Source organism: Notolepis coatsorum, assembly GCF_963971535.1.
Source record: "Notolepis coatsorum genome assembly, chromosome: 18".
Lineage (NCBI taxonomy): Eukaryota > Metazoa > Chordata > Actinopteri > Aulopiformes > Paralepididae > Notolepis > Notolepis coatsorum.
The window spans coordinates 41192941-41213355 of NC_140182.1; the positions used below are offsets into that span (position 1 = coordinate 41192941).

Below are 20415 nucleotides of genomic sequence, written 5' to 3' on the forward strand. Positions count from 1 at the left end.
GCGATTAGAATAATATTAACAATAATAATTTGACATGGTTGTTCCGTTACCGCGCAGTTTAGATTAAATTCTCGGGTTACTGTTTTCAGTGGGAGTAAATTTAAGGTAAATTTAAAGGGGGGGGGGGATTCCAGGGACAGATACTAAATTAGATTAATTTTTAGAAAATTAAGAATATATAGACAGAGAATGCCACAATAGGAGACTTTATGGAAAATAGTTCCTAATTAATGGTGGCTACTTGACTATATTTACTAGACTTATAGGTTGGTTTAGTACTCAACAAAATAATGAACAAGTTCAGAGGTCAATCCTGAATGGTTCTAGAATATAATCAAATTAGCTGAGGAGCCACTACCTGCCCAGAGGAAAAGGACCAAGAAACGTTTGGTTGCTCCATTGCTAGTGTCATCACACATCTAGAACATTTGGCTCACCGGAGGGAGAAGAATCCGATACATGTTACAGCCACAGCCAGGCTCTCTCTCTCTCTCCCCTGTCTGGCAGCAGTCTCCACGCCCTTATATGGGCAGCTTCCTGTTCCTCCTTCTCCACGCCATCTACCTGGTCAACCTACACACCTGAGGCTCATCAGATCATCACCGAGGCTGGATATGAGGCCTGTGCCCCTGCCACTCCCCATCCGAGGGAGGCTTCACCACCGTGGATCACACAACCCCGGACTACTCTTCACTCGTGGACGTCTCCAGCCTGGACACAGCCCGGTGTCACATGGAGTGACCTCCTTGCTATACATTCAGCATGAAGCAGCGGCGAATACATGAAGGGGGAAAAGATGTTGTCTCCCGCAGATTGCAGACTTGGGAAAGGAGTATGGTATGAGTAAGAGCGGCCACAACACATGCTAGACTGTGAAAAGAACAATGTTGACCACTTTTGCTATAGACAATTCATCACCAGTGACCCTTGGACCCTTCATCACCAGTGACCCTTGGACCCTCAACTACATTGCAGGAGTTACATACAGTATATAATCAACAGCAGAAGACTATACTACAAGGAGATCATAGGATTTATTTCATTTATAAAAATGTCTCTGCCCCTGGAATCCGATATAAGGTTTGATATGTTATATGAATTAAACTGACGCAACCAGTTATGATATGAGTTATATACGTTATATTATCAGTACATAGGTAAGCAGATGTAGTCTATTTATGCCTTTTCATTTAAATTTGGAAACAGATATCATTGTTGCATACAAAGGTTTACATCGATTGAAAGTGAGTATGAAAAGTATGAAAGTGAACCAGATGGGAAGTCAATAAAGACTCCGGAACATTTTTCCACCCCAGGCTTGCCCTACTGGTAAAATGAAAGGAATTTTTGAGTGAATGAAAGTTCTCCTCATATTGATTGTCATTGCTATATTTTGATTCACCACGCAAAAGGGGGGTGGTATTTTATTTCAATACATAACTATGAGGGGCCCCGTTTTTCCATTCCCTTTTCCTTGATGATTTATAGAGCCAGTGTTTATTTCCTTGTATTATGGATGTGTTATACAACTGTACTATTGATGCTCTTATTGTGTACTATTGATGCTTTTATTGTTCAGTTCTATGCCTTATGTTCTACTGCTTATGCAGTCTCACCCTTTGTGTATTCTGAGGAATATGATCGCTAAGGCCAGTGGGATGGTGAGTAAGAGTTTCCCCTGCAAAAGTAACGACTGGTCGCAGGGGTTTTCGCGCTCATACAAAGGGTTGGAGGTTTTTTCCATATCATTATGGTTGGTGTTCTGAGAGTTTTGGTCATTTTGTTTTATATCTTTAGGTTGTTCACATCATTAATGATGTGAAAGGGGGGATTGTGGGATAAAATCTATTTATTTATGTCCCTAGATACATGTATTTTATGTCTTCCTATTCTGTGGCCAAACTGAGGTGTCACAATCTATTTGTTACCGGAAGGGTCAGTGCAGCTGTTGGTAAAAAGCCACACAGCCCCAAGAACTGATGAGGTGACGGTTTTGGCTGACCACTGACAGGGAGCATTGTCAGGATCTAGAATAATGTATAATACCTATGAATCAATCCATTTATCAATTGTAAAAACCATAAGATATCTACAAATGTGTGTACCATTCAAATGTGTTATTATGATATGGTATTAAAACAGGCCTATGTGTCACCATGACCCCAGCTGTCTGAAACTACCAGGAGACAGATGTAATTCTAGACCCTTGTCATTTCAACTGTTTACCTTATTTAGACATTGTTTAAAGGCCTGAACCTTTCTTCATGCTAATTTGGAAGAAAGCCACCTCATTCGCTCAGAAAACCAACCAGCTGACTATAAAAATGACAATGTGATTCGGACCAGGGAGACTTCTGCTCTGCCTTCACCGAAGCTAAGTTGAATTCTCCACTCTCAGCTGTTTGTGTAAATACTCTGTAATATTGAATATTCACTCTGTAATAAATATTTGATTGCTAAACACCCTCTCCTCATCTTTCAAGGTCAATAAAAGAATATGCCTTATCAGATCAGTATACATATATATATTGATGCAAAACAGAATTATTCAGCAGTGTGTTGTGTGTGCGTGCGGCCAGGAGCGCGCAACAAGATGGTATACATTATGGTATATATGAATAGTATATTCCACCATAGCAGTATATGGTGTGCTGTACATTTGAATCTGATCTAATTTTGCACACGGCCATCGCATTATAATGAGCTGGACAGGTGTGTAACACCCCTTCATGACAGGGAGCGACGCGAGCGAGCGTGATTGCGAAAATGATTAAAATGTATTTGTTTCAATCAGACTATCCTGACCTGCCGCGAGCGACAGCGAACTGAGCAGCGATGTCGTCCACCCCTGTACATGGCAAAATACTTCCCAAAGGTCAGTGAATACCACGATCACAACACCAGAGGGAGCTCCACAAATCATGTTAAACCCAGATTCGGCTCAAATAAGGGACTAAACACGTTTCGCAATTATGCCACATCAATGTGGAACGCCCTACCCAAAGCTGTAAAGGAATGTGGATCACTACCCACTTTCAAAACCTCTCTCAAGAGACACCTACGGGAGACTGCAATTCAACACTGGCCCCTGTAAATATCCTAACCCAACCCCCTCCAATGTACAGTCATTTACCTAGTATGGTTTTGTCAATAGTCCAATGTACAATTTTGTTTGTTTGTACAGAGTCTCCCCCCCCTCAATGTACAGTTTTGCTTGTTTATACAGTGTGCCCCCCCCCCCCCCCAACCACCTCCAATGTAGGTTGCCCAGTGTGGTTGTCAGTATCCCAGTGTACCCAACCCCCCCCACCCAACCTCCTCCAATGTACAGTTTCTACGTCAAATGTATATACTCCCTTTTCTTGACTCCTTCTGTATCACAAACAGTACTGTATTTGCAAATCTGGTATGTCATAGATGTATAGATGTAGCAGTACTGACTATCTGTATGTCATGTATGTCATATATGTCCTGATGAATTGAAAATGGGGGACCCTGATGTAAACAAGACGAAAGTCTTTCTCTGGTCTGCATCCCCTTAACAATTGTGTGTATTGAGCTGTACTGTATTGTACCCATTCTGCAATCTGTTAATAAAGTTTTCAATCAATCAATCAATCCCTCATTCGCTCGCTGTGTCTCTAGTTGAGCGATTACACGGCCGAGTCCCGCCCCTAAACACTTTTTATTGGTCAAGAATCGCAGGCCCCCCCCATGTGTGCTTCCAGGTAACACACACACACACAGACACACTCGGACACGCGCCGCCTCATATCAGTCAGGACAGTGTCGCGCGCGATTTCGTCTCTAGTTTGCTCGCTCGCTCGCTCCCTGTCAGGAACCGGTGTAATGTGTGTGTGGTGACGTGAAAGCGTATCTGCCATGCGAGACTAGGCGAGAGGCTCTCGTGAAATCGGCAGTGTCCGCCTTTTTAACTCCTCCCCCGGCTTCACTCGGCTACTCTCGTCTACTAGTCGAGGCAAACCGAAATCCATCTCGAACAAGCCTGTTCATCTTGGCCATTTGTTGTGCTAGAATCAAGCCGAAAAAAGTGAGAGAAAGTGCTGAAGGAGGCGGAAGTTGACTGCCAGAAAAGAGCAGTAGAAGAAGAATGTAAGTGAGCGATCCGTTGTTTACAAGATCATTTCTGCAGAACACACGTTTTTCCAGCCAGCAAAACTTTAGCTTTAGTAGTTCGACTTATAACAGTAGTAGTAGCAGTAGTAGTAGTAGTAGTAGTAGTAGTAGTAGTAGTAGTAGTAGTAGTAGTAGTAGTAGTCTAGTAGTAGTAGTAGTAGTAGTAGTAGTAGTAGTAGTAGTAGTAGTAGTAGTAGTAGTAGTAGTAGTAGCAGTAGCAGTAGAAGTAGAAGTAGAAGAATCTTCATCTTTTGTAGATGACAACAACACAAGGTAAAGGCACTTATTTTGGAGATTTATTGCTTATGTTTAGTCAGTCACACTCTTACTGTACTTGTTGGGTTTGCAAAGAACACTCTTTGGATTGTAAATATGTGTATATGTGCTGTGCTGTGTGCTGTATAAGATAAGAGATTCCTTGTTGAATGTTGAAAATAATGTGCTTTTTATTTTCTACAGTGAGGAGCAAGGAGCAGATGACCTGCCTTCAACCAGTTCAGTGCAGGCGAGACATGGAAGGAGGGCTAACCAAGACAGGTATGTCATAAATGTATAGATGTAGCAGTACTGTCTATCTGTATGTCATGTATGTCATATATGTTATGATGAATTGAAAATGGGGGACCCTGATGTAAACAAGACGAAAGTCTTTCTCTGGTCTGCATCCCCTTAACAATTGTATGTACTGAGCTGTACTGTACTGTACCCATTCTGCAATCTGTTAATAAACTTTTCAATCAATCAATCAGGTGAGAGACTTATTATTATTATTATTATTATTATTATTATTATTATTATTATTATTATTATTATTATTATTATTATTATTATTATTATTATTATTAGTGCTTTTGTTTAGTTATAACTCTTCATAGACAGAAACTGTTTTACTGCGTGGCACAATTGAGCAGTGTCTCTCACACACACACACACACACATACACGTACGTACACATGAGTGTAGTGTATATATTTCTTTTGGATACACCTCAGGCATCCTGCACTCTATGACTGCACTCTAGTCATATGTGTACTGTATATATGTATATTGAATATCCCACTTTACTTATTTTTTACTTTTTTACTGTAAAACTTATTTTTTTAACTTTTTTTTGTAAAAAACTTACTTTTACTGACTTTTTGTAAAAAAAAAAGAAGCATGCTGGTGATTGAGAATCAAATTTTCGTCTGTGTTTATTACCTGTGTATGGAGAAAATAATGATTTGTAAATTGAATTCTGTTCTGTTCTCTTTTGTTTATGTAAATATGCTACCTAGGGTGCATTTCCACAGTTTTATATGCTTGATTGAATATGTTTGCATTGGTTCATAGTAAAAATAACACATTTTCTCAATCCGATTTTGTGTTTTGTGTTGTACATTATGCAGTATACAGTATTATACAATATGAAAACTAACTGTCAGGTCATATATGTGAGGCTGTGCTGAAAGAAAGGATACCAAACATACCATGGTAAAACATTTTAAAATGGGAATTATACAATTTAAATCTAAATTAGCTAAAACATTGAAAATATCCACCAACTCACTGACCTTTGGGAAGTATTTTGACATGTACATTGTGTAGTGTATCTTGTAGACCAGGCCCATTGCAAGTTGCTGTACTCTGTTGTCTACTCTAAGCCATCCTAGGTTGGCAAAGTGGGCAGGGGTGAGGTGGGTTCTAGGAGTCAGGTCAAGCAGTAGTCTGACTAGTTTGTTTTGAGATGTTTGTAATTTGGTTTTTAGTGCCTTTGAGGTGCTTTGGTACCATGAGGTGCAAGCATAGTCGTAGTACCCTTGAATGAGTGCTCCTGCCAGAGTCTTCAGGGTATTCTTGATTACCAGAGAGGAGATCCGGTACAAGAATCGACGAAAAGAATTGACTTTTTTTACTACATTGGATGCCATTTTGTCACAGGAGAGATTAGCCTCTAGGATGGAACCCAGGTAGGTAATTTCATCTTTCCTTGTGACAATATTGTCACCCACTGTAACTGAGAAGCCGTCGGTCTTGCTGAGTTTGTTATTTGAACCGAAGAGAATGGACTCTGTAACTGAGGGGTACAATTCCCTGACTGTATTGATAAGTATGGTAGAAGGGTAAGGACTAAGGGATTTCTACATTTACTTGCGCCATATTTATATGCACGGTGAACAAATAGTGCCACTCTCATTTCGGTAGCCGTATCCCTGAGCGGAGCCGGGGCTAGTACGGACATGTCTCGTCGGTACCTTTGAACTTGACGCCAGGGGCTGGTCCCCTGGCGCCTGGTCCTTTTGTCCAATAAGAGAATGAACTATTATGGGCTATAGTAGGCTAAAGGGATATTCCGTGTATATGTACAAGGAATATACAAGGGATATCAAACGATATACAAATACTATTCAATATATATCCATAAATAAATATATATATTCGGTTTAATCTGATCCTTCGTAACAGCCGCCCCCTAATTAGTCCCACCTAATTAGCTAAGCAGAGACAGATTAACCGCACTGTCCACTACTCAATGTCCGCTGTGAGGGTCAGTCAGTTCACAAAGTCATGGGGTCATGGTCGTCATCGATAGTATCGGGGAGCCTTGGCAGTTCTATTAGCCTCGCCACGGGTCGGGTGTAGGTCCGCCCTTGGACGAGCACTTCAGCTGCTCGGACCTTTCCATCGGCACCGGTGATCACTTTGCTTACGCGGCCAGCCGGCCACATAGCTCGGGGTAGTGACTGGTCGATAATCATGACGACTGTTCCTTCTGTCAAATTGTCTCTCTCTTTCACCCATTTCTGGCGGGTCTGTAGAGACGGTAGGTAGTGGAGTAGGAAGCTGTTCCAAAACTTGTCAGCCAGTACTTGACTGTACCTCCACATTCTTCGGCCGTTCGCTTCTTCAGGCCTGTACATTGTCTGGGGTAGCGCGGGGTCCAGCCGCCCCATCAAGAGTGTGTTGGGGGTGACTGGGTCGACATCTGCTACATCACTTGAGACGTAACCGAGGGGCTTTGAGTTCAATACTCCCTCGATCTCCGTGAGGACTGTCATTAAGACTTCTTCCGCTACGGTCTGGGCCCCAAGCACGGCGTACAGGGCTGTCTTTATGGAACGTACTTCTCGTTCCCAAGTTCCACCGAAGTGAGGTGCGTTCGGGGGATTAAACTGGAAGTCAATCTGGGATGGAGCGAGGTGGGTCTTAAGTTCTGGGCCCATAGCTTGGAAGCTCTCTCTCAGCTCTCTTTCTCCGCCTTTGAAGTTTGTCCCGTGATCAGACAATAATGTAGACGGTTTTCCTTTCCGTGATGTGAATCTTCGGAAGGCCATAAGGAATGAGTCTGTGCTCATGGTTGGAAGGAGTTCGATATGTATCGCTCTGGTGGTCATGCATTTGAATACAATACCCCACCGCTTCTCGGTTCCTCTTCCTTTCTTTATATACAGCGGGCCGAAACAGTCCATACCGGTGGAGTGAAAAGGCTTGTCGCCGAGTCGGAGGCGACAGGGAGGTAGGTCAGCCATCCGGGGTATACTGGGCTGGGCTCGCCACTTACGACAGTCTAGACAGGTTCGCTGGAAGCGCCGCACTGCTTCTCTCCCTTGCAGTATCCAATAACGACGTCTGATCTCCGCGAAGACTCTCTCTGCCCCTGCGTGGTGCACATCCCCGTCGTATTTCTTTATGATCAGCTCTGTGACCTTGTGTCGGCTGTTCAAGACTATCGGGTACTTGACGTCATCCGGTAAGTCTGGGGCTCTCCGCAGACGACCACCCACTCTGATGAGACTATGGGCGTCGCTCTCGGGGGCTAGGTGGAGCAGTCTGCTGTCTGATGGGACGGGCTTTGCTCCCTGTAGACAGGCTAGCTCATCGGGGAACGAGTCTCTCTGGGCTCGTTGTAGTAGAAGAAGTTCTGCTTCTTCGTAGTCAGCTGCTGAAATGTCAGTCGTGGGCTGAACCTCTGGGTGGTGCCACAGAAATGTCTTTAGCTGCGCACTCTGTAGGGTGAGGCAATCGTCTATGTCGGGATCTGTGGAGACGAGTGTGTTCAATCCACAGAACATAGGTTTCTTGTTTTCGGCCTCCTCTTTACTCGCCTCCCGTGGGGTGGGTGTAGGCCACTCTTCTTCGGGGAGCTTGAGAAACTCTGGTCCGTCACTGTAGAGGTTGTGACGGGTGAGGTCATCCAGGGACATTCCCCGGGTGATGACGTCAGCTGGGTTGTGTTTGGTGTCCACATACCTCCAGCTCGCTACTTCTGTTAACTCTTGAATCTCGGTGACTCTGACTCCCACGAAGACCTTGTATCTGCACGAATCAGACCGGATCCATGTGAGTACGGTCGTGGAGTCTGACCACAAGATTGTTCTTTGCACCGGGATGGTGAGTTCACGTTGGATTAACGTGGCGAGCTGCGCTCCTGCTAGGGCTGCGCAGAGCTCTAGACGCGGGATAGATTGTTGCTTTCGTGGGGCTATTCTTGAGCGAGCCAGGATGAAAGCAGTATGTATTTCTCCTCCCTCCTCTCGGGCACGCAAGTAGGCCACCGAACCGTAGGCTACTTCGGAGGCGTCGCTGAATACGTGCAGGTCCATCTTGCATGTCTCTGGCCTCACTGTGGGTGGGAAGTAGCTGCGGCGTATATTAACACCTGGGAGTGAGCGGAGTTCCGTCTCCCACTCTCTCCATGTGGATGCAAGGTGTTCGGGTATGGGATCGTCCCAGCCCTGGTCCTTGTCCCATAGCGCTCTTACAATCATCTTTGCCCTGGTGGTGTAAGGTAGAATACATCCCAACGGGTCATATTGTCTGGCGAGTGTTCTGTATACACTCCGTCTGGTGGTCGGTATTGCCGTCGACCTTCCCTGCTCCTTGGTCAGGGGTTTGTGTCTATAATGGAGCGAGTCTGTTTTGAAGCGCCAGACTAGTCCTAGTGTCATTTCTTGGGCTTCTCCTGGGATGGTCGCCATCCAGGTGTCGCTGCTCGCTGCCTTGTCCTCGGGGGAGAGGCTGCGCAATACTTGCGGGTCGCTGCTGGCCCGCTGCCGGAGATCAAAGCCGTCTTTGATCAGGGAGGCGCGGAGCAGCGCACGACGTCGCCAGTCAATTTTCTTTATGTGTCCCGCTGTGATTCGCTTGTTAATCTCAGCGCGGTACACAGTCTCTTGAGCGGGGTCTCTGGCTAGGCGCCGCTCTGTGTTCAATAGATACCGCTCCGTCGCTTCTTTTGGGGCGTGAAAGGTGGGCATTCCCTCTCGCCTCAGGAGTGGAGTTGCGTATCTCATCACTCCGTTGACTGTGACTCTTTGTCCCTTGCTCGAGGAGGGCTATAGCGTAAATGTCTTCCTTGGAACGAATGTCTTTCTTTTCGTTCTTAAAGGGCATTGTCTCTAGTGTCCATAGCCTCTCGACATGCTGCAGGAGTGTGGTGTCTTCTTCTGTCGCTCTGGAGTGGAGGCAGCTAGTGGCTGCTGTTCGGTTAAGAGACTTGGCGAGGGGGCCTTGTAATGTCCATCCTAGGCGGGTCTCGACTGCTGCAGGACAACCTCTGGGTCCTGTATGGACCCGGTCTATCGGGACTATGAGGTCTGCATGGTCGGAGCCTATCAGCAGGGTCGGGGTGGCACCGTCTATGAGCGGGATAGGTAGTTGACGCAGGTGCACATATTTATCCATCAGCTTGGCGATGGGGTAGGTGTACTGCGATAGTCCTATTTCTTGGCTGGTGAAAGCATTAGTAATCCTATACCGTCTCTCTGGCTGCCCGCTTGCTGCGATAGTGAAGGAGACATTCTCGCCCTTTATCGTCTTTAGATCTATTCTTATTGTCCGAATCGTCATCTGGTTCTCGCTCCCCCGCAGCCCCAGCTGGGCCGCAGCGGACGCGAGGAGAAGGGTCTTCTCTGACCCGTCATCAAGGACGGCGTAAGTGTCCATGACCTTATCTTGGTAACTCAGTGTTACGCGGACCACCTTTAAGAGCACCTGGGCGCCGCTGCTGCTAGCGGGGTCAATGTACATAACACTTGCCTTTGTGCTGCTGGATGGTGCAGGCTTTCTTCTGTTACTGTCGTGTAGGACATCTAGGTGGGCTCCGTCACACCGACTACACCTCTTCTTGAGGCGGCACTCGGCTGCCATGTGACCGCGCGCACATCGGTAACAGCGCCTGTTGGACTTTATCCATTGACTCACTTCTTCAGCGGTCATCTTCTTGAACAGGTCACATTGTGACAACCAGTGTTCCTTTTCGCAGTACGGGCACACCATCTTCCACTTCTCTTTCATCGAGGGGGTACTGTGGTTCTTGCTGCTCGGTACTGATTCTGATTGGTGCATGACAGTCACCGATCTTCGGCCATCGTTTGCTCTCCTAGGTCCCTCTCTGGAGCTTGGTGTGCTCCGCACGAACGTATCCAACCGTAGGCTGCTGACTTCTCTCGCCAGGAAGTCGGCTAGGTCTAGGAGGGATGGCTCGGGACCGTTAGGATCACGGTGGTCTCTTTGCCGCCTGAAGCGCTCCTGTCGGGCGGGCGGCAGTTTCTCTAAAATCCTCTCGACGTTCGAGTTTGCGTATAGTTCATGCATACCCTTTTCTCGTTGCGCCCCCAGCATCCCTACCAGGGATTGTACTTTGATAGACAGGTCGTCTAGTGAGCGATTGTCTGTTGCTGGGGGTAGGCGGTCAATATGCCTTATCTCTTGTATTACGTAATCCCATATACGTCCATATCTTTGGTCTAGTGCTGCTAGAGCTGCTGTGTATGGGGTAGTGGAGGTGGCATAGGCCAGCGCTATGTTGTGCGCTCTGGGCACTTTCAGGTGCTTCAATAGGATAGCATACTTGTGGCGTTCATCAGCTACATCCACCATCATTGTCTCTAAGCACATCCGTAGCTCCGTGTACTGTGCTCGGTTCTCATGGGTGAAGTCTGGAAACGTCGGTGTGCCAATGTATGACGCCGTGGATGGCTGGCACATCGGTGAGCGTTGGAAGAGAGGCCTCCTAGGCGAGTCTCCTCTTACGCCTCTCGGTGGGCTGGTACCGGCAGGGTACCATGGCCCGCTGGTCCAGGTACTATTCCTCGGGACTGGTCGTGCGTCATGCTCACCCGTGAATAGAGTCGGGGGTCTGTAGCGCAGAGCCGCGGGGGTATAGCCTGGGCTGTACTGGACCTCCTGGTCCTGTGGAGTAATGTGCTGCTGTCGGGCTTGACTCTCCTCTTCTCCCTCTTCTTCCTCTGCCAGGTCATCTAGATCCTGTAGTCGTCTATTTAGCCTCTCCGCGGTGTACGCCGTTCCTTCCTTGTAGCTGGGTCTCACTGGGACCAGTCGGGGAAGGAGTTCGGAGGGGGGTATAGACTCTCTCTGGTGGTCGGGCTCAGGGTCGCTTAATCGGTTAGGGGAGGGTGCCCTTGACCCGTGTCTTGACGAGGCCCTGGAACCCCTTGTGGAGGGAGGGGGTGTTGCCCTGGCGATCAGCTGCTCCATTAGCTGCGCTTGTAATCGGTCGCGCTCGGCTTCGCGCTTGGTGAGAGCGATGTCGCGCTCTGCTTCTCTTTGGGCACCGGCAGCGGCACGCTCGGTGTCGGCCTGGTCTCTTGCCATATTCTCTTCCGTCTGAAGGCGTCTCATCTCCAGCCGTATGCGCTCGTCGTCGCTCCGTTGCTGCGCTTGGAGGCGTTCTCTTTCAATGGTAGAATGTTCGCGCTCGCTAAGCATCTGTGCTTGGAGTTGTTCGCGCTCGCTAAGCGTCTGTGCTTGGAGTCGATCGCGCTCCGTAGAGGCTGCTAGGCTGGCGAGGAACGCCTGTGCCAGCATCCTGTCCGCCTCGCTGGGGGAAGACGCTGGTTGAGGTGATCCGCTCCTGGCAGTACTCGTTGGGGATGCGTTCCCCTGCGGGGAGTCCTGGAGCTCTATCTCCTCGGCGCTCTCCTCATCTTGTTCCGTGCAGAGTTCCATCTCTGGAGGGTTGTCTTCCTCCCGGAGCTCTTCGGGGACTACTTCTTCGGTCTTGGCGGGGGGTAAAGTCGTGTCAGTTCCCTCCTGGTCCCCACCGTGAGCTTGGTCAGTTACATTAGAACCCACTAGGGCCTCTGTGGTCGGGGTATCCTGGTTGATAGGGTCGGACATAATTTTACTTTCTACTTTTACCGCGTTTACCGTTTGTAGAAGGCTAGGTAGTATACTGGCAGCGTAATCCTCTAAGTACTGAGGTGGCTGCCGTCTACGCTGCGGGCGTTCTACTTTAGGAGGACCGTTTCGTGGAGTGTTCATCATAGGCCATTTCAATATTAATACCACTATATTAATATTACACTAATTACCATCCGGCTCGAAGGACCAATTGTAACTGAGGGGTACAATTCCCTGACTGTATTGATAAGTATGGTAGAAGGGTAAGGACTAAGGGATTTCTACATTTACTTGCGCCATATTTATATGCACGGTGAACAAATAGTGCCACTCTCATTTCGGTAGCCGTATCCCTGAGCGGAGCCGGGGCTAGTACGGACATGTCTCGTCGGTACCTTTGAACTTGACGCCAGGGGCTGGTCCCCTGGCACCTGGTCCTTTTGTCCAATAAGAGAATGAACTATTATGGGCTATAGTAGGCTAAAGGGATATTCCGTGTATATGTACAAGGAATATACAAGGGATATCAAACGATATACAAATACTATTCAATATATATCCATAAATAAATATATATATTCGGTTTAATCTGATCCTTCGTAACAGACTCTGTTTTGCCCATGTGTAATGATAGTTTGTTGTCTGCGAGCCATATGCAGATTTTGCCTAGTTCCGAGCTGAGGGTTTTTTCAACCTGTAACTTGTTCTTGTCAGAGACCAGCAGGGCTGAGTCGTCCGCAAACAGGAACAAGTTGCAGTCACAAGCTGACGACATGCCATTTGCATAAATTAGGAACAGTAGCGGTCCTAGTATGCTTCCTTGTGGAACACCACAGTTCACTGTGAGGGGGGGGGGGGTAGGGTACCGTTTACCTCCACCATCTGTTCTCTCCCCTCCAGGTAGGATTGTATCCAGCTCACTGATAAACTATCAAAACCAATTGCTTTTAGCTTGTCAATCAGAATGGTGTGATTGACAGTGTCGAAGGCCTTTTGTAGGTCCAGCATGACCATGCCGCAGTATTTGCCCGTTCAAATAGAGAAGGCATGTGTCAGTCGAGTGGGATGTTCTGAAGCCAGATTGGAATTCGTAGATTTTTTTCCGCAAGGTACTTTTCGACCTGTTCGTATACTATTTTTTCCATGACTTTCGAGATGGATGTAAGGATAGAAACAGGGCGGTAGTTGCCTGGGTCTAATTTGCTGCCCTTTTTGTGCAGGGGTGTTACTCTCGCAATTTTGAAGTCCTTGGGGACGTGTCCCTGTTTTATGGAGAGGTTTATTATGTGTGTGATGACTAGGGATGCCCCGATCGATCGGCCGATAATCACTATAAATATGCGATCGGTGATCGGTGATAATGCTTTATTTCCGCCGATCGTCAAAACCGATCTCACTCGCTGAGTTCTGTCTCAGACACCGGGAGCTGCACACACTCCCACACAGTGGTCTGCTCCTCCCTCCGGCCCCTCCCGCACGCAAACACGGTGTAGTCTAGTCTAAATAAATAAACATAATCACGGTTATCTACCTCAACAACTGCATGTACGCGTCTCCCTGAGCTAACGTTAGCTACCGTTACAAAATGACCCAGTCAACCATTCACTTCCAGTCCAATACATGATGAGGCATTGTCTAACCGAGCGGTATCTAGCCGGCCAGCTACTGATAGCTCCTGACATCAACAAACGCTCCAGCAAGTCTGTATGATACCTCCGCTAGCTCACGTTAGCTGACGCCAGCTCACTGTTCAAAACGAAATGTCCCACTGAACTAAATAGTTCACTGAGGCGCTGTATCAACGTTATATAGCCGGCCAGCAGTAGCCACAGATAGCTCCTGATATCAATGTTTTATAACACTCATTCGATGCGTATTCGAGCTCGGGTATGTTGTTGAATGTGATCAATAGGGTCCAGCTGCAGCTCCGGAGAATCCTGGCCGTAGCTGCAGGCTACTCGAGTATAGGGTCCAGCTGCAGCTCCGGAGAATCCTGGCCATAGCTGGAGGCAGGGGGCGAAACTAGAGGCCGCCACCCGCCATTGGCGCTCAGTTTTTATGTTTGGCGCCTCCCACTGAGAGGTCTGCCCGCCGTGTGGCGGGCAATCAAATAGTCATGTGAAAACCGAAAATCATGATCCAATTCTTTAGCGGAGTTCTCACTCGCTGTCTCAGCACAGACACGCAGCGCATTGCTGCTCCTACCCCTCCCCACCTGTTTCTGTATGCTGCATGTAAACAGAGGCTATTGCCTCCGACAGTCACCGGTGTCTGGTAAAATTCAAATACTTCTGGCACTCATTTGCTTCCATAGACGTTAGTCTAGTCAGTGTGGGACCTTCGTGAGATAACGTTAGCTACCGTTACAAAATGACCCAGTCAACTATTCACTTAGTTTAATACATGAGGCATTGTGTAACGTTATCCAGCCGGCTAGCTACTGATAGCTCCCGACATCAACAAATGCTCCAGCAATAGTCCAGTGCATAATACCTCCGTTGGCTAGGTAGCTCACTAGTCACTACGAAATGTTGCAGTAAACTAAATAGTTCACTGAGGCGCTGTCCCAACGCCATCCAGCAGTAGCTATAGCTCCTGACATCAATGTCCTACAACAACATGCGTATTCGAGTCCCTGGCTTACATCGCATGAGGGCTGCTGAATAGGGTCCAGCTGTAGCTCAGGAGAATCATTTTGCATGCTGAAGCGCCGGAGAATCCTTGCTGGAGCTGGAGGCCACTCGAGTATACACACAGACAGTGGAGCTGTTTTCAGACAGCGAGGTGGCGAAGTCTCGCAGATAACACAATCACAAGTATGATTATATAATATATATATTTTATTAAAAAAAAAGTTTATATAAAATAATAATAATTTTTTTTTTATCAAAAAAAAGTTGGCGGGTAAGAAATATGCTTGGCGGGTAGATTCTTCCCATCTACCCGCCACTGGCCGGTGAGTCAAAAAGTAAATTTCGCTCCCTGGCTGGAGGCTACTGGAGTACACACAGACAGTGGAGCTTGTTGCGTGGTGGCGATGTCTTGCAGATAATACAAGTACAAGTCTAATTATATAATATATATATTTTATAAAATAATATAAAAATTATATAAAATAATTTAAAAAAATTTTTATCAAAAACGATTGGATCGGTATCGGCCGATATGGCTCACGACGATCGGTGATCGGTATCGGTGGCAAAAAAACGTGATCGGGGCATGACTGGGGTGATGGCGGCTGCTGAGTCTCTGAGGAATTTGGAGGGGATGTTGTCATGGCCAGTGGCCTTGTTCGGTTGGAGGGCGCTCAGTTTTTTGAGTACCTCATCTGTAGTTACCATTTCCAGTTTGAAGTCGTCTTTGTGGACGCCTAGGTTCTTGTAGTATGCTACTATGTGTTCTACCCCATACTGCCCTGAGTGGGAGGGTAGTTTGTTTACCAGTGTTGTGGCTATGTTTGTGAAGAAAGTGTTTAAGTAATTGGCTACATCCAGTTTGTCTGTGATGAGCGTGTTGTCCGTCTTTATGTTTATGTTTGAGAACCTGGTTTTAAGTTTTTTACTGCAAATTGAGTAATTTCCAAAGTTCACGTGGTTTATTTTTGTTTTCCTCAGTTTTGTCACTGACTGAACTGTCCTGGGGCACAGGAAGAACATACTGACTGAACTGTCCTGGGGCACAGGAAGAACATGTGTGAATTCTTAAAATGGGTGGCTTTCCAATGGTGACAGCAATTACAACTATTCATGTTATTATTCTGCCTCCCTCCAGACCCCCCACAGCTCTCTGTCTGTGAAGAGGAGGTTCCCCCTGAGCAGCAGGAGAGGAGCCCCAGTCTGAGCCAGGAGCAGACAGAGCTCCTACAGATGAAAGAGGAACAGGAGGAACTCTGGACCAGTCAGGAGGGAGAGCAGCTTCAAGGTCTGGAGGAGGCTGGTATCATCAAGTTGACATACAACCCTGTCCCTGTGAAGAGTGAACATGATGAAGAGAAACCTCAGTTATCATGGTTTAACCAAACCCAGGACCCAGAGCTCCTACAGATTAAAGAGGAACAGGAGGAACTCTGGACCAGTCAGGAGGGAGAGCAGCTTCAAGGTCTGGAGGCTGGTATCAAGTTCACTTTCAACCCTGTCCCTGTGAAGAGTGAAGATGATGAAGAGACACCTCAGTCCTCATGGTTTAACCAAACCCAGACTGAGGAAAACAGAGAGACAGAGCCTCTAGCCAGCACCTCAACAGAACAGATGAAAACAGAACCTGATGGAGAGGACTGTGGATTATCAGAACCAGTCAGTAATTTAGCTGGTGATTTAGAACCAACTACAGATGGCCAGCTCCTCTCTTCAGACTCTTCTGGAACTGATACTGATGACAGTGATGATTGGCTGGAGACTAGTGAACCTCATCCTGGTTTAAACTCACTGACATCAAAGAAGACACAGAAAAACAAAGGACAGAGTTTGTCTAACAGCAACCAGTTCAAGAGCTCTGTGGTTTCATCCCATGAGGTGAAATTATCAAACCAAATACCATGTGAGACCTGGAGCTGTAAAGTGTGTGGGAAATGTTTTCCTAATAGGAACGCTTTAATGCCCCATCTTAAAGCCCATTCTAGTGACTGTGGTTTGTGTGGAAAACATTTAGAACCCACAGAGAGCTTGAAACTTCACCTTCAAACTCACAGGACATGTACTCTTTGTGGCAAGAAATATACTGGCATTACACTCTTGGAAGCACATATGAGAAGCCATACTGGGGAAAAGCCCTATAGTTGCACACTGTGTCCTAAAAGATATAGTAGACAGGGAGTGCTGAATATTCACATGAGAAGCCACACTGGGGAAAAGCCCTATAGTTGCACACTGTGTCCTAAAAGATTTAGTCGAAAATCTCACCTAAAAGAACATATAAGACGCCATACTGGGGAAAAGCCCTATAGTTGCACACTGTGTCCTAAAAGATATATTACACTGGGAGAGCTGAATATTCACAAGAGAAGCCATACTGGGGAAAAGCCCAATAGTTGCACCCTGTGTCTTAAAAGATATATTACACAGAGCGACCTGAATAGACACATGAGAAGCCATACTGGGGAAAAGCCCTATAGTTGCACACTGTGTCCTAAAAGATATATTATACGGAGATACCTGAATATTCACATGAGAAGCCATACTGGGGAAAAGCCCAATAGTTGCACCCTGTGTCCTAAAAGATATATTACACAGCGAGACCTGAATATTCACATGAGAAGCCATACTGGGGAAAAGCCCTATAGTTGCACACTGTGTCCTAAAAGATATACTACACAGGGACACCTGAATTTTCACATGAGAAGCCATACTGGGGAAAAGCCCTATAGTTGCACCCTGTGATAAAATATTTGGTGCAAAACGTGACTTAAAAGTACATATCAGAACTCATACTCGGGGGAAAAAACATTTAGTCGTGAAGTTTGTGGGAAAGGATTTACTCGGAAGGCATATATAAAGACACACATGAGGATTCACACCAGAGAAGAAACAAACTCACGTCCCTCCCTCCCTCATCTAGTTCACATTCAACCCCGTCCCTGTTGACTCATTGACCGCCACGCTCTTTTCCCATCTTTACTCAATGGCGCCAGCGTTATTGACCATTTTAGCGATGTTTGCGGACCCATCGTGTGTTCTGTATTATAGCTATGGAGACAATAGTATGGCTCATTTGACAGGCATTGTTTATAGGCCAAGACTGACTAACCAGTTAATTTCAACATACTTTAGTTTGTGCGCTATTCCATGCAAATTATTATTATAATCTTTTTTTACAGTGCAATAAAATAGTTCTGGATTTCTGTTCAACAGTTCAAAGTCGTCTTTACCTTCTCTGTTTGATATCCACAGTTTAAAACTTGACAGTCTTCCCTCCTGTCTTATACCCACTTTGACCCTTCGAACCTCCCTCTCAGGGTGCAGTTCCCTCTCAGGGTGCAGTTCCCTCTCAGGGTGCAGTTCCCTCTCAGAGTGCAGTTCCCTCTCAGAGTGCAGTTCCCTCTCAGAGTGCAGTTCCCTCTCATGGTGCAGTTCCCTCTCATGGTGCAGTTCCCTCTCTCAGGGTGCAGTTCCCTCTCAGAGTGCAGTTCCCTCTCAGAGTGCAGTTCCCTCTCAGAGTGCAGTTCCCTCTCAGGGTGCAGTTCCCTCTCAGAGTGCAGTTCCCTCTCAGGGTGCAGTTCCCTCTCAGGGTGCAATTCCCTCTCAGGGTGCAGTTCCCTCTCTCAGGGTGCAGTTCTCTCTCAGGGTGCAGTTCCCTCTCAGGGTGCAGTTCCCTCTCAGAGTGCAGTTCCCTCTCAGGGTGCAGTTCCCTCTCAGAGTGCAGTTCCCTCTCAGAGTGCAGTTCCCTCTCAGAGTGCAGTTCCCTCTCAGGGTGCAGTTCCCTCTCAGGGTGCAGTTCCCTCTCAGGGTGCAGTTCCCTCTCAGGGTGCAGTTCCCTCTCAGGGTGCAGTTCCCTCTCTCAGGGTGCAGTTCCCTCTCAGAGTGCAGTTCCCTCTCAGAGTGCAGTTCCCTCTCTCAGGGTGCAGTTCCCTCAGGGTGCAGTTCCCTCTCAGAGTGCAGTTCCCTCTCTCAGGGTGCAGTTCCCTCTCAGGGTGCAGTTCCCTCTCAGAGTGCAGTTCCCTCTCAGAGTGCAGTTCCCTCTCTCAGGGTGCAGTTCCCTCTCAGAGTGCAGTTCCCTCTCAGAGTGCAGTTCCCTCTCTCAGGGTGCAGTTCCCTCTCAGAGTGCAGTTCCCTCTCAGGGTGCAGTTCCCTCTCAGGGTGTAGTTCCCTCAGGGTGCAGTTCCCTCTCAGAGTGCAGTTCCCTCTCTCAGGGTGCAGTTCCCTCTCAGGGTGCAGTTCTCTCTCTCAGGGTGCAGTTCCCTCTCTCAGGGTGCAGTTCCCTCTCAGGGTGCAGTTCTCTCTCTCAGGGTGCAGTTCCCTCTCAGGGTGCAGTTCTCTCTCTCAGGGTGCAGTTCCCTCTCTCAGGGTGCAGTTCCCTCTCTCAGGGTGCAGTTCCCTCTCAGGGTGCAGTTCCCTCTCAGAGTGCAGTTCCCTCTCAGAGTGCAGTTCCCTCTCTCAGGGTGCAGTTCCCTCTCAGAGTGCAGTTCCCTCTCAGAGTGCAGTTCCCTCTCTCAGGGTGCAGTTCCCTCTCAGAGTGCAGTTCCCTCTCAGGGTGCAGTTCCCTCTCAGGGTGTAGTTCCCTCAGGGTGCAGTTCCCTCTCAGAGTGCAGTTCCCTCTCTCAGGGTGCAGTTCCCTCTCAGGGTGCAGTTCTCTCTCTCAGGGTGCAGTTCCCTCTCTCAGGGTGCAGTTCCCTCTCAGGGTGCAGTTCTCTCTCTCAGGGTGCAGTTCCCTCTCAGGGTGCAGTTCTCTCTCTCAGGGTGCAGTTCCCTCTCTCAGGGTGCAGTTCCCTCTCAGGGTGCAGTTCCCTCTCAGGGTGCAGTTCCCTCTCTCAGGGTGCAGTTCCCTCTCAGGGTGCAGTTCCCTCTCAGGGTGCAGTTCCCTCTCAGAGTGCAGTTCCCTCTCAGGGTGCAGTTCCCTCTCTCAGGGTGCAGTTCCCTCTCAGGGTGCAGTTCCCTCTCAGGGTGCAGTTCCTTCTCAGGGTGCAGTTCCCTCTCAGAGTGCAGTTCCCTCTCAGGGTGCAGTTCCCTCTCAGAGTGCAGTTCCCTCTCAGAGTGCAGTTCCCTCTCAGGGTGCAGTTCCCTCTCAGGGTGCAGTTCCCTCTCAGGGTGCAGTTCCCTCTCTCAGAGTGCAGTTCCCTCTCTCAGGGTGCAGTTCCCTCTCTCAGGGTGCAGTTCCCTCTCAGGGTGCAGTTCTAGGCCTGGGTCCTACACAGTTTTAAAGCCTGACAGTCTCTTGTTTGATACCCACACAGTTTAATACCTGACAGTTTTGAACCTGTAATAAAAAGCAATAGACAGAGTAAAATAATACAGTGCAATAATAGAATAGTAGAATAGAATAGATAGTAACATTATGCAATAGAATGGACAGAGTAAAATAGTGCTACAGTACAATCAACAATAATGAATAAAGGAAGATCCGGTCAGTTTGTTGTAGGCCTCAGTGTGCCGTGTATGATTGAGTGATTGATTGATTGAAAACTTTATTAACAGACTGCAGTATGGGTACAATACAGTACAG

At 47.4% G+C, this 20415-nt stretch overlaps 1 protein-coding gene across 1 annotated transcript in view; it reads left to right on the forward strand.

Annotated features, from left to right (window-relative positions):
• Nucleotides 1-4310: 4310 nt before the first annotated feature.
• LOC311245339 (uncharacterized protein) overlaps nucleotides 4311-20415 on the forward strand; it is a gene marked incomplete at its 3' end in the record, with an annotated part of 41721 nt that continues 25616 nt past the window's right edge. The window contains exons 1-2 of the mRNA XM_084335182.1: nucleotides 4311-4410; nucleotides 4597-4674. Coding sequence (XP_084191308.1) covers nucleotides 4395-4410; nucleotides 4597-4674 — 94 coding nt within the window. The 5' untranslated portion in view covers nucleotides 4311-4394. The remainder of the gene's footprint in view (nucleotides 4411-4596; nucleotides 4675-20415) is intronic.